At 35.4% G+C, this 14,344-nt stretch overlaps 1 protein-coding gene across 1 annotated transcript in view; it reads left to right on the forward strand.

Annotated features, from left to right (window-relative positions):
* Window positions 1-13,396, forward strand: part of LOC141403622 (uncharacterized) — a 130,744-nt gene extending 117,348 nt beyond the window's left edge. The window contains 1 exon segment of the mRNA XM_073986339.1: window positions 12-13,396. Coding sequence (XP_073842440.1) covers window positions 12-42 — 31 coding nt within the window. The 3' untranslated portion in view covers window positions 43-13,396.
* Window positions 13,397-14,344: the final 948 nt, after the last annotated feature.

Here is a 14,344-nt window from a genome sequence, read left to right on the forward strand (position 1 = left end):
TTGTTTTACAGATCTGTAAGTTTGGTAAAGAAAACAAGATGAAACTGCTGGTCATCACCCACCACAGAGAATCGGAATTTGTGAAAACGATGCTGTTAATAGGCTGCTACAAACGGATAGGTCTTCCACAGAGGTATAGAAATTAAAATCGAGATATCTTGGCAGGATGATTAAATTTGCAAGGTAATGGTGGAAATTTGTTTGGTCGCATTTTGAAAATATTGGTGCCAGAAGGCCGCAATTGTGGTGGACTATGTCACTCTGGAAGTATCCGTTTGTAGCCCAGTGTAATCTAAACGCAACATTTGGAGCGAATCATTTTATTTTATAAGTCCTTTAAACTAAGCAAAAAACACCTAACTACCCACGTTCAAGTTGGATAAGCTTTTAATTTTGTTAAGCTTTTTAAAGCTAAGGGGAGCAAGCAAAAAGGTGAAGCTTATTATAAGCTTTCTAACCACAATTTTCCAAGCATTGGCATTTGATAAGCAATTAAAACGATTTCCAAAATCATTATTCTTAAAAGAAATCCAAGAAAACCAAAAACTACTACTAAAGACAAGCTAATCTATTCATACTTAATACCAATCTTTAACTTTAATGTAAAAAATCCAAAGAAAAAATCTATTCTAGATACATATTTACACATAAAAAACATACATACATACAAGAATCTAAAGCTATATTCTTATACTCCAAAAAAACAAGAAAAAGAAAACGAACAACTTTATGAACTTCCTCTGCAAAAACTAATTTTTTTGAAAAACAATCTGGAGCAATTGTCAAAACAAAACCAAAAAAAAAAAAAAGAATCCTAACTCTAAATCCTTTTTCTACCTTTTTTAACTTTAAGCCATAAATTAGCCTGTAAACAATCCAAGAAAAATTAGGCTAAGATTGAAAGCTGTTAAAGTGAATCTTGTAAATTTTTTTCTTCTTGGCTAATAGAGCACTCACACACACACATTTTGCATTAAAGTTCCATTTTAAGTAAGGAATACACTGAAAGAAATCCAAATCACCCATTAAGATTGTATTTTTAAGCAACCAATCATTAAGTAATGCTAAGTTTTGCAAAATCACCGTTGGTACCTTTTTACGCCCCTGTAATGGAACGAATTACATTTTTTGCAATCGAATCGTATCTTCATGTTACCTGTTGACCGACAACTGAAATGAAACGAAACGAAACAAGCGAATAAGAAGAAAAAGAAAACAAAAATAAAATTATTGTTATAAAGCCTATCATTTAAGCATAGTTCAAGCGCATAAATTTGTATAAAAATAATTTTGTTTCGCCCACATTGTATGTATATTGGCACATTGAAACAAAAAAATATTTAAATGTCAGAAAAACGCACATTGCAGTTGAGGTATCCCACAAATGTAACAAGATCCAACATTTAATAGAAATTGCGTGTTGTAATCAATTTCGGAAGATTTCTTGTCAAGATCTTAAAAAAATCTAATAAACTGTGGCGTGAAAATGCATCGTCATTTAGTTTAGACATTCCTTTTGATTAAAAAAAGTTTCTCCCAGAATGTACAAGAGGAGAGCGCGGTGTCTCTCTTAACAGTGATTGTAGCCCGATTCCATGTTTATCTCAATTGCATGATACATGATGTTAAACATAGTACACAACACATAGTTCAAAATACTTAAAATCGGGCGGTACCTCTTTGGGGTGCTATACCCAAATATGAACCTACATCCACTATTTATACCCTACACCACCTTGTGGTAAGGGGTATTATGTCTTTGTGCATTAGTTTGTAACAAGCAAAATAAAAAAACGAGGTATACTCATAGTTCCTTTTAGGGATATACATAGAATCACTTTCTGAGCCGATTTACGCCTGTCCGTCTGTCCATGTATTTTTGTAAACAAAGTACAGGTCGCATTTATTGTCCGATTTGGATATAGCTCCCATATATATTCTCGGCCGATTTTAGGTATTTGATGCACGAAACGCGCTATAAATGTGCGATTTCAATAAAATTTGGAATATGTGCCGGGATTCGGCCTAGAAATAAGTGTGCCAAATTATATATAGAAATCGGTTCAGATTTGGATATAGCCCCCATATATATTTTTGCCCGATTTAAGGCGCACGAAACGATTTCAATGAAATCTGGAATGTGCGAATGTGGTTAGTCTAGAAATAACTAAGCCAAATCATATCGAAATCGGTTCATATTTGGATATAACTCCCATATATATTTTCGACCGATTTCAGGTATTTGATGGACGAAACACGCTATATATGTCCAATTTTGATGAAATTTGGACAATGTAACGGTCTACAAACAAATGCGAAAAATTATATCTAAATCTGTTCTGATTTGGATTTAGCTCCCATATATATTTTACATATTCCCAGTGGTGTAGGGTATTATATAGTCGGCCCCGCTCGACTTTGATCCCTTCCTTACTGTTTTTGTCTATATTTTTGCTCATTGAGATACCAAAATACAGCCAGAAAATGTGACAAATATCTTCAAAATACCTAAAAGCTGGCTACTAGACCAAAACGTGGCCCCATACATACTTAGCCCCTCAAGGCTTACTCCTCGAAGGAGCAGAATACTTTAATTGTAGATTACCACTTTATTATGCCCTCAGCATTTATGCTACGGACAAAATGTTCCGTATCGAAATAATACTTTTAGTCCCCCAAGTATGTTTGAACGAAATCCGTTTAAGATGCCAATTTGACAATTAGCCATGTCCGTCTGTCTGGCTGGCTGGTGCACACGATAACTCTCGAATGGATCAACCGATTCGGCCCAAAATTAGGCTTTTATAATATTTTGTCCAAACTAAGTTTAAATTCTAAGATGGATTATATCATTCCACTTCTTCCGGTAACTCCCCCACAGAAGTTCGAAAATGTTCGGAAAATTTGTGCGCACGATAGCTCTTGAAGGGTGTAACCGATATGGTCCAAACCTTGCGTAAGGTGAAATTTCTACCGCAGCTAGATGATGTTTCAATATGGACTAAATCGGTCCACTCCTTCGGGTACCTCCCACACAAAATTTCGGAAAAGTTACGTTTAGGACCTGCTCTCGAATCGCTTTGATTTTTGATGTAACAACTTGTATTCACTGCCCTTCATACGACGGTACAAGTTTCATCAGGGGCAAGACCATAGTGGTTGGAACGCAAGATAACTCTCGAACGGATCTGCCGATTCGGTCCAAAATTTGGCCTTCGTAATATTTTGTCCAAACTTAGTTTAACTTCGAAGATAAGCCATTTCGGTCCACTCCTTCAAGTACCTCCCCCACAAAAATTAAAAAAATGTTCGGAAAAACAATGCGCACGATAACTCTTGATGGCAGTGACCAATTTGGTCTATACTTTACACATCTGTATTTATGTATCTACCAGATATAGGTTCTAATATGGACTGTATTTGTCCTCTCCTTCGGGTACATCCCTGCTCTCGAATCACTTTGCCCGAAAGGTGTAGAACCCCCTATGACACCATGTGTAGTGGCTGACACGATAACTCTCGAACTGATCAACCGAACCGGCCCACAGCTTCCAGTACTCGTCCTCCACCCCCCCCCCCCCAACCCCCAATATTTAAAAATGTCTCTGAAATGGTAGGCACGAAATCTCTTAAACGGGGCAACCAATTTGGCCCAACTTTGGATCTCCTAATAATTTGTCCAAATTTAGTTCAACTTCTAAAATGACCCATATCGATCCTCTCCTTAGGGTACCTCTCCCACAAAAGTTCAACATTTGTGTCTAAGTGCAGTTTAGGGTCTGTTCATAGATCCTTTGGAAATGTATCAGTGTTCGGGTGTTAGTTGTGGTTCTGTTTACAGCGATATTATGTTTTCCGTGGACAAGACAATGCTTCCTCGCATACTGGTCCAAAAATTATACGATGACCGACTTAAATAACTAGTGGGTGCGATATCTATCGAAAATATATGACTCCAAAATAAGATCCACTTCCATAATGGACCAAGTCAGTCCATTCCTTTAAGTACCTCCACCGCAACACTTTTGAACTTTAATCCTAATCCACATTTTTTGCCGGCAAGTACAAATGTCCAAAAGGGGCCACAAAATGTTGAAAAGATCCTAAATACATTCGATCTGTCCGTAGATGAAAGTTTTAATTCACATAGGCTGAGGGTATAACTCTGTCGGCAAAACCGGCTGATACTTTATAACTTCTTTTACATACACTTTTATAACCCTCAGTTTTTAGGCTAACAAGGGTATATGAAGAAAAGACAAAATTTTTTAGTTTTCCATAAAAAAAATTAAATTTTTTTTTTAAGCTACATGAAAGATTTTTGGTACATAGATTGGGAAAAAATGTTATTCTTAAATCTGTTCGTGATACTAATTTTGGTTGTTGCGCGCAAAAGTTATGGCGGTTTCAATTCTGATAAAAAGAAAAAAAATCTTTAAAAGACTCTAATCATTATATTGAGAAACTCTCTTAATTAGGGGCTCCCTACATACTATATGTTTACTGAGGTCCCATAACTTTAGTGAAAAAGTTGTGCATTTTCGCGGAAATTAGGAAAGAATTCCAAACAATTGGTAGTTTGCAACTTGTTTTAATAAAATTCAACCTGCTTATGCCTCTGAAAAATATATAAAAAATATGTACGTAATCTATACATCGCGAAGATTCAAATGAAACCAAAACTATACAAATCCGTTTAGCGGTTTGCATATTATAGCAAAAAACAAAAAATATATTGAGGAAATTTATAACATTTTTGTAAGAGAAAATATTTATTAAAATTTATTTTGTGAGTTAGTTGAACAAAATGTAAGAAAAATAGGTCGGAGTTTTTCTTCTATTTTAGTTAAATTTCACGCAATAAATCACATTTTTTATTCTAATCACTTCTCGAAAACATGCTAACATCTAGCAGAAGATATGGATATCTTTCAAATAAATGTTGGGTTCCTTTAAATGGGGTATAATCTTGAAATAAAATTGTATCGGGTAATGTTCATTTTGAAATGCGTGTAAATCGCGAAATCCTCAAAATCACTTGATGCGCATGCGGTTTACCAATACAGCGAATTCTTCTCTTTTAATTTGTACACATTTGCCAGGATTTACTTTGGCCGCTAAGATGTAGCATCGTCTGCAGTTTAGTGTGCAACAAACTGTATAACGCTTATATTTTGCACAAAGTGCATACACTTTTTATGCGCATCCGATTTCACTATCAAGCGTGAAAAAATACATCGATCTAAACATATTTCAATAAAATCCATCAAGAACCGTGGATGTAGCATCACACAGTATTTTTTGGATAAATCGGATACAGCTCCCATGCCACTAAATTTTTCAAACCGCTGTTTTCGCACAAACGCTAGTGATGATTCACTTTCTTCATTGAAATGGAAACGATCCACATAAAACGCGAATTAGTCAGCTATATTTTGAAAAACATTTTTCGCAAATGTTTCAATTTTTGCAGTAGCCATTTCCGCCGTTCTAGTAGATGGATTTTTACGATCTGTGATTCATATGATCCGGATCGTCGAAAAACTAAAATATCGCGGGGTACCAGCACACTCAAAACGATATTGTAAATACTCTACCCAAAAAATAGGTTTTTTAGAAAAAATATCGACCTAAATTTTGGCCTTTGGCAGTAGATTACTCTGCTGCTGTGTGGGCTACATACTCAATATACATATCAAATTATGCGAAATCGCGAGTTCTTTAATCCTATAATTGGTTTTTCGAAATATCCGAATGCGCGTCCCAGTTACATAAAAAATACAAAAAACACCTGAAATCCGGCTTCAAAATGTCAGCATCCGTAAAAGGTGGATGCAGTGGAAATTTTGGAAAGTGATACATTAGAAGTGTAATCTTCATTTTTTATTCTCCTACTTTTACTTTGGACAGATGTCCGTCATTTGAATGGTTTAATCAGAAATCGAATAGCAATGTAAAAAACCTATTTAGCTTCAACGTGTTTTTACCTACGTTTTTTCCTTTACGCGGTCGTAACTACCACGTAAATTAAATTTTTTTGCTAAATTTTTGAGCTTTGTACAAAAAGATCTAAATTAATCCAGCAATAGTCATAGTTACTGGTAAACTACAATAGCTCGCGTATTATAATAGTGCAAACCTTGGCTTCATGGAAACTAAAAAATTTTGACTTTTCCTCATATACACTTTCATACGGGCAAAATGTGCCGTATCGAAATAATGGTTTTAGTCCCCCAAGTATGTTTGAACGAAATCCGTTTAAGATGCCAATTTGACAATAAGTCATGTCCGTCTGTCTGGCTGGCTGGAGCGCACGATAACTCTCGAACGGATCAACCGATTCGGCCGAAAATTTGGCTTTCGTAATATTTTGTCCAAACTAAGTTTAAGTTCTAAGATGGGTTTTATTATTCCACTCCTTCCGGTAACTCCCCCACAAAAGTTCGAAAATGACCGAAAAATTTGTGCGCGCGATAACTCTTGAAGGGAGTAACCGATATGGCCCATACTTTGCGTATCGTGAAATTTCTACCATACCTAAATGAGGTTCCAATATGGATTCAATCGGTCCACTCGTTCGGGTACCTCCCACACAAAATTTCGGAAAAGTTCAGTTTAGGACCTGCTCTCGAATCGCTTTGATTTTTAATGTAACAACTTGTATTCACTGCCCTTCATACGACAGTACAAGCTTCATCAAGGGCAAGTCCATACTTCTTGAGAAAATAGCCGTGCGTAGTGGTTGGAACGCAAGATAACTCTCGGACCTGCCGATTCGGTCCAAAGCTTGGCCTTCGTAATATTTTGTCCAAACTTAGTTTAACTTCGAATATAAGACATTTCGGCCCACTCCTTCAAGTACCTCCCCCACAAAAGTTAAAAAATGTTCGGAAAAATAATGCGCACGATAACTCTTAATGGCCGTGACCAATTTGATCTATACTTTACACATCTTTATTTATCTACCAGATATAGATTCGAATATGGACTGTATTTGTCCACTCCTTCGGATACCTCCCTGCTCTCGAATCACTTTGATTTTTTGTTGAAGCAACTTGCATTTGTTGCCTCAATTACGACGGTAAAAGTTTTTTTCAGGGGCAATGCCATACTTCTTGAGAAAAGAGCCCGAAATGTGTATAACCCCCCTATGGTACCATATGCAGTGACTGACATGATAACTCTCGAACAGATTAATCGATTTGGTATAAAATTTGGCCTTCGTCATATTTTGTCCAAACTTAGTTTCAGTTAGAAGATGGGCAATACCGGTCCACAACTTCCAGCACTCCCCCCCCCCCCCCAATATTTCAAAATGTCACTAAAATGTTAGGCACGATATCTCTTGAGCGGGGCAACCAATTTGGTCCAACTTTGGATCTCCTAATAATTTGTCCAAATTTAGTTTAACTTCTAAAATGACCGATATCGATCCTCTCCTTAGGGTACCTCCCCCAAAAAAGTTCAACATTTGTGTCTAAGTGCAGTTTAGGGTCAGTTCATAAATGTATCAGTGTTCGGTATTAGTTGTGTTTCTGTTTACTGCGATATTATGTTTTCCATGGACAAGTCCATGCTTCCTCGCATACTGGTCCAAAAATTATACGATGACCGACTTAAATAACTAGTGGGCGCGATACCTATCGAAAACATATTACTCCTAAAATAAGATCCACTTCCATAATAGACCAAGTCAATCCATTCCTTTAAGTACCTCCTCCGCAACACTTTTGAACTTAAATCCTAATCCACATTTTTTGTCGTCAAGTACAAATGTCCAAAAAGGGCCACAAAATTTTGAAAAGATCCAAAATACATTCGATCTGTCCGTAGATGAAAGTTTTAATTCACATAGGCTGAGGGTATATCTCTGTCGGCAAAACCGACTGATACTTTTTAACTTCTTTTACACACACTTTTATAACCCTCAGTTTTTAGGCTAACAAGGGTATATACACTTTCATACAACCAAAATGTGCGTCATCGAAATAATGCTTTTAGATTCCAAGTAAGTTTTCACGAAATCCGTTTCAGAAAATTTGGAGTCGATTTAACTGTCTGGTTTCGGTCCTCGTAATATTTTGCCCAAATTTAGATCTTATCGGTTCAGTCCCTCGGGTATCTCCCCATAAAAGTTCAAACTTTTTCGGATATATTTCTACCAAAAATTGACTAAATTCGAATATGGACTATATCGGTCCATTTCTTCGTGCCAAAATTTGAACGTTTTTGGCATAAATTGACTTTATAAATTCTTTTCGTGTCGTTATGAACTTATTTGCAGCATGTTGTTTATCAAATTCCAAGAGGGTCTATATTCAAGAACATCTTAAGGTTCCTCCCATACAAAAGTTAAAAATATTTGCTTAAGTCCACGTTAAGGGTTTTTCGAGGATCGTTTGAAAATATTTAGCGAAAGTACTTCTTGTGATACTGTTTACAATATTTTTCGTAGGTATAATGGCCCAAAAGCTCTAAGATATCCGCGGTAACCACAACTAAAGTCCCAGATGGGCAAGACAATCGAAAAGTGTGATTGACATTGGTCCAACCTTTGGGCATCGTAATATTTCTTTCACAATTAAATCATGTTCGAATATGGATTATATGGGTCCGATCCTTTTGGTACCTCCCACAAAAATTTTCAAAATTGTACACAAATGTGTAGTTTAACGTTTTGAACTTTTACAGCACATAGTCATCGAGGCTCATTATGCGACAGTATAATTTTACAGTAAATCCATTCTGACTGAGAAAATGAGCCTAAACCTACCTAAGGCCACTGACTATATCAATTAAAGTGACCAATCTTTTCACAACGTAATAGTTCTTACAAACCTATGTCAAATTCGAAGATGTCCAACACCTTCTAGTAACTTCCCCACAAAGATTCAAACGATTAGGCGTAAACGTGTTCTCGGATAAATTTTAAACTTTATTTCGAATGTATTTTTTTTGGATAAACATCCTATGAGACAGGCTGAGGGCATATCTCTGTCGTAAAAGCCTACTGATACCTTTCTAATTGTTTCTTCTCCCGTTGACAGGGTTTGCTTTTGAAATAGCCCTAATAGAAGCGGAGATATTCTCCTAAGAATAAAACTTTGACTTTTTCCCACATAATATTATCCCTCTTAAGGTTCCTCCCATACAAAAGTTAAAAATATTTGCTTAAGTCCACGTTAAGGGTTTTTCGAGGATCGTTTGAAAATATTTAGCGAAAGTACTTCTTGTGATACTGTTTACAATATTTTTCGTAGGTATAATGGCCCAAAAGCTCTAAGATATCCGCGGTAACCACAACTAAAGTGCCAAATGGGCAAGACAATCGAAAAGTGTGATTGACATTGGTCCAACCTTTGGGCATCATAATATTTCTTTCACAATAAACTCATGTTCGAATATGGATTATATGGATCCGATCCTTTTGGTACCTCCCACAAAAATTTTCAAAATTGTACACAAATGTGTAGTTTAGCGTTTTGAACTTTTACAGCACATAGTCATCGAGGCTCATTATGCGACAGTATAATTTTACAGTAAATCCATTCTGACTGAGAAAATGACCCTAATGCTATCTACGGCCACTAACTATATAAATTAAAGTGGCCAATCTGTTCACAACGTAATAGTTCTTCCAAACCTACGTCAAATTCCAAGATTTCCAACATCTTCTAGTACCTTCACCACAAAGATTCAAGCGATTAGGTATAATAACAAGGGTAGACGTTTTCTCGGATAAATTTTAAACTTTATTTATGTAATGGTTTGGATAAACATCCTATACCGGGTTTGTTCCTTTTCATTATGTGACAGGCTGAGGGTATATCTCTGTCGTAAAAGCCTACTGATACCTTTATAATTGTTTCTTCTCCCGTTGACAGGTTTTGCTTTTGAAATAGCCCTAATAGAAGCGGATATATTCGCCTAAGAATAAAACGCTGACTTTTTCCCCACATAATATTATCCCACTATCACAATAATCAATAGGCTTTTTCCTCTCTGGAACCCCCATCAACAACCCATCGTAACGATTCGGTCAAAATTGCGACCTTTAGCGTGATTAAAAGGTTTAGATTGACAGATGGACAAGCAGACGGACACACATTCATTGGGGTTTATTCTGAACCTAAATTCCCTTGACTTTCCTCACTTTTCATGGAAGTTGAAACGGCAGAAAGACAACAAACAGGAGAATTTTCATTTATAATAACCCCCTATTATTTCGATGTATTACAAACTCCTCCAAACTCGTCCCTCCCCACATAGTGGTGTAGGGTATACAAGTAGTAATCAGCCCCCAACTTAAGCGAACTCCTGAATATTCACTTACCCCGAACAAATTCTATTGAACGTAGAAGTCTAATTACACTGTGCTACACTGAAAATACAAACAACTTCAAATTTGCATTTTCGTAAGTTCATACTGAGACATGATAGAACAAATATGTATAAGGTAAAGTAAATACTACAACAAATACAACTCAACAACAACCACATAGAAATTTGCTTTTGTTTGTAATGTTACTGTCAAAGGTATATGTAAACAAAATAATGAAATGTCTATAAATTATTTGAATTTAAAAAACTAATAATTTTTCACATTTGATTGATTATTTTGGAAAACATGAATGAAAATTCGTTACATTTTCAATTTGAATGTTTCCACATCATTCCACTAAATGCATAATTTCTCGCAGAAAGTAGAATTCTTGCAAAAATGTTTGGGGTCGCAGGAAATTAATTTAAAAAGAAGAAGTTGGTTCAATCTTTTGTTTTTGAAATCAAAGAAGCACATGTTTATTAGGGCCTTATTTTTTCAAATTTAACAAAATACCTCACATATTAATAAACGTTGTACCGCCTAGATAAGCGGTGTTTAATGGTGCGGCTCTTCGTTCGGACTTGGAGGAGACTACATATCATTGATATGGAGAAGTCTTTCTGGGAAATAGTTTTTTTCGGAATTATATATTTTTCCCGCAATAAATATATATGTATACCTAATGTACATCGAAATAGAAATAAATACATAAAATGTCGTATGGAATTTGACACTAACGTTACAACCCAGTTCAGTCCGCTGTGTATTGCTGTTACCTTTTATTGTTCTACCATGATACTGAGACACAAAAACCTTAGTTGGATTTCGTGTTGTTAGATCGTGCTTGGATTTTATAGTCTCATCAAAACCGAGCACTGATCGGGGCTTTATTTCAGAAACTAATAAGAATTTTGCTTTGCGGTCTTCAGCAATAGTGTAGCCCTAAGGTAGTATAACTTACGTGTCAAACAGAAGAACAAGGAACAACTGCATCTAGCGCATCAAAATTAATAAAATATATGAAAGATGACATTATTTCTGGAACTATGGTCAATATCAGTTAAACTTTTGGGAGTTGAACCGAGTAACCATTTGCAAAATTTTCCCAAGGTTTAATTAAACAAGATTCGAATTGGTTTCAGAAATAATGCCTCGATTTGTTCTAAAAAGTCAATATTTAGCTATGTTTTGATGATGCCATATAATCTAAACCCGATCTAACAACATATGATCCAAAATACTCTCTTTTCTTCTGATCCGTTAGAAATACCTTCTTAAATGTGTTTCTTTTTTATTTGAAACATTTTAGTATCCCTCTGCTCCTACGAATTGGGAATAATTATACCCTACACCACCTTGAGGTTAGGGTATTATGTGTTAGTGCATTTGTATGTAACATGCCTAAGGAAAAGAGATAGACCCATAGTTCCTTCTAGGGATATGCATAGAATCACTTTCTGAGTCGATTTATGCATGTCCGTCCGTCCGTTCGCAACGTACAGGTCGCATTTATTGTTCGATTTGACTGAAAATTAAATTTTTTTATGCTAACAGCCTTGGATATAGCTCCCATATATATTTTCGGCCGATTTGAGGTATTTGATGCACCAAACACGCTGTATCTGTCCAATTTTGATGAAATTTGGAATGTGTTACGGGATAAGGTCTATAGATAAATGTACCAAATTATATCAAAATCGGTTCAGATTTGGATATAGCTCCCATATATATTTTTGTCCGATTTTTGGTATTTGGTGCACGAAACACGTTATATATGTCCGATCTAAATGAAATATTGAATGTGTGACGGAATTTGGTCTAGAAATAAGTGTGCCAAATTTTATCGAAATCGGTTCGGATTTGGATATAGCTCCCATATATATATTCGCCCAATTTAAGGTAATTAATGCACCAAAGACGCTATGTATGTCTAATTTTGATGAAATTTGGAATGTGTGACGGAGTTTGGTCTAGAAATATATGTGCCAAATTATATCGTAATCTGTTCACATTTGGATTTAGCTCCCATATATATTTTACCGCCCGACTTTGATCCTTTCCTTACTGGTATTTTTCTTGTTGTTCTGAGGTTGTACTATGATTTTGTTCCCTAGTTTTCAAGATACTTGTTTACATATGTTGGCTACCTCAGTTGCTATTCTCTGCCACCCATCGACAGCTTTGACCTGCAATTATTAACTTTTTTACTAGACAAAACAAAAATTGTTAAAATTTAGCTTGAAATTTAGCAAACGTTTACATGCATATTTATAAAACAAAATCAATTATTATATATTCATATATACACATTTAGAGAAAACTTGTTTGTTGAAATTGAAAAAAAAACCTAGATTTTTTATACCAAAAAAAAATAGAAAAGTATGTAATGCAGAAACTATTGATTTTTATACCAGCTAATAGTTAATTGTTAAACTTGTTAAAGTAGAAACCTAATGAAAAACAAAAAAAAAAAAATAACAGAAATTTTTAAAGCTTTACAACTATAGTCGAGCTTCTTTATAATGTAACTGGTATATACAGAAAATTCATTAAAAGGAGATTATTTTGTGAGCGAATTCACACTTTTGTTGTATAAACCGATTCATTATAGAGAATTATTCGTTATAGATAGGTTCGTTGTGGAGAAGTTTGACTGTACCTATATTTTTTGATTGCATTTGAAAAAATATATTATGATTTTTGATTCGAAGACCCACATCCCATTGCATCACATTACAGATCAGATGATTAAACTAGTGTCCTATGGGTTTTATTCTGTACTACAAAAAGTTTAGGTCAAATTATTTATGATTATTTTAATATAAAGACAAAAATGTGGAAATTAAAAGTACAGAAGATCAAGACTATACCTTTGGGGAAAAAAATTGAGTTTTGCTAAAATAAAATAATAATCAAGTATTTTTTAAGGTTAAATCCAGTTATAAATAAAAATCATTTAAAAACCTGCTATAATTAGTTTTATATTGAACAATCTAAACAAACCAAAAATCACATCGGAAGGAACAACAAATATACAAATACAAACAATCAAAGCAACAAAATTCATCAAAACAAGTAAAAAAGTATCAGTCGGCTTTGCCGACAGAAATATACCCTCAGCCCGTTCAAGAGATATCGTACATAGCATTTTGGTGACCTTTTTTTTAAATATTGGTGGGAAGTACCGGAAGTTGTGGACCGGTATTGCCTATCTCCGAACTGAAACTAAGTTTGGACAAAATATGAAGAAGGCCAAAATTTGGACCAAATCAGTTGAACAGTTCGTGCTCTCCAGACACTACATATGGTGCCATAGGGGTTTTTTACACCTTTCGGACTGTGTTCACAAGAAGAATGGATTTGCCCCTGAAACAACTTCTACCGTCGTAATGGAGGCAGCGAATGCAAGTTGTTTCAACAAAAATTGAAGTGATTCGAGGGTAGCTCTTAAAGTGAACTTATCCGAAGTTTTGTGTGGGAGGTACCCGAAGGAGTGAAAAAAATAGTTTTTATTCGAACCCTATCTATATCTGGTAGATATATTAGGATGTGTAAAGTATGAACCAAATCGGTCACTCCCATCAGGAGTTATCGTTATCGTTATTTCCGAATATTTTTGAACTTTTGTGGGGTAGGTACCTGAATGAGTGGACCGATATGGCTTATCTATGAACTTAAACTAAGTTTGGAAACAATATTACGAAGGCCAAATTTTGGCCGGAATCGGCATATCCGTTCGAGAATTATCTTGCGCTACCACCCATAAACATGGTGTCATAGGGTTTGTTTTTCAACTTTCAGGCTATTTTTTCAGGAAGTATGGACTTGCCCCTGAGGAAACTTGTACCTTCGTATAGGGGACAGTGAATACAAGATGTTACAACAAAAACCAAGGCGATTCGAGAGTAGGTCCTAAACTGAACTTTTCCGAAATTTTGTGTGGGAGGTACTCGAAGGAGTTTACCGATTGAGTCCATATTGGAACCTCATCTAAGTCTGGTAGAAATTTCATAATGTGCA

Source organism: Musca autumnalis, unplaced genomic scaffold, assembly GCF_047663935.1.
Source record: "Musca autumnalis isolate F117 unplaced genomic scaffold, ASM4766393v1 scaffold_4, whole genome shotgun sequence".
In the NCBI taxonomy this organism is placed as follows: Eukaryota; Metazoa; Arthropoda; class Insecta; order Diptera; family Muscidae; genus Musca; species Musca autumnalis.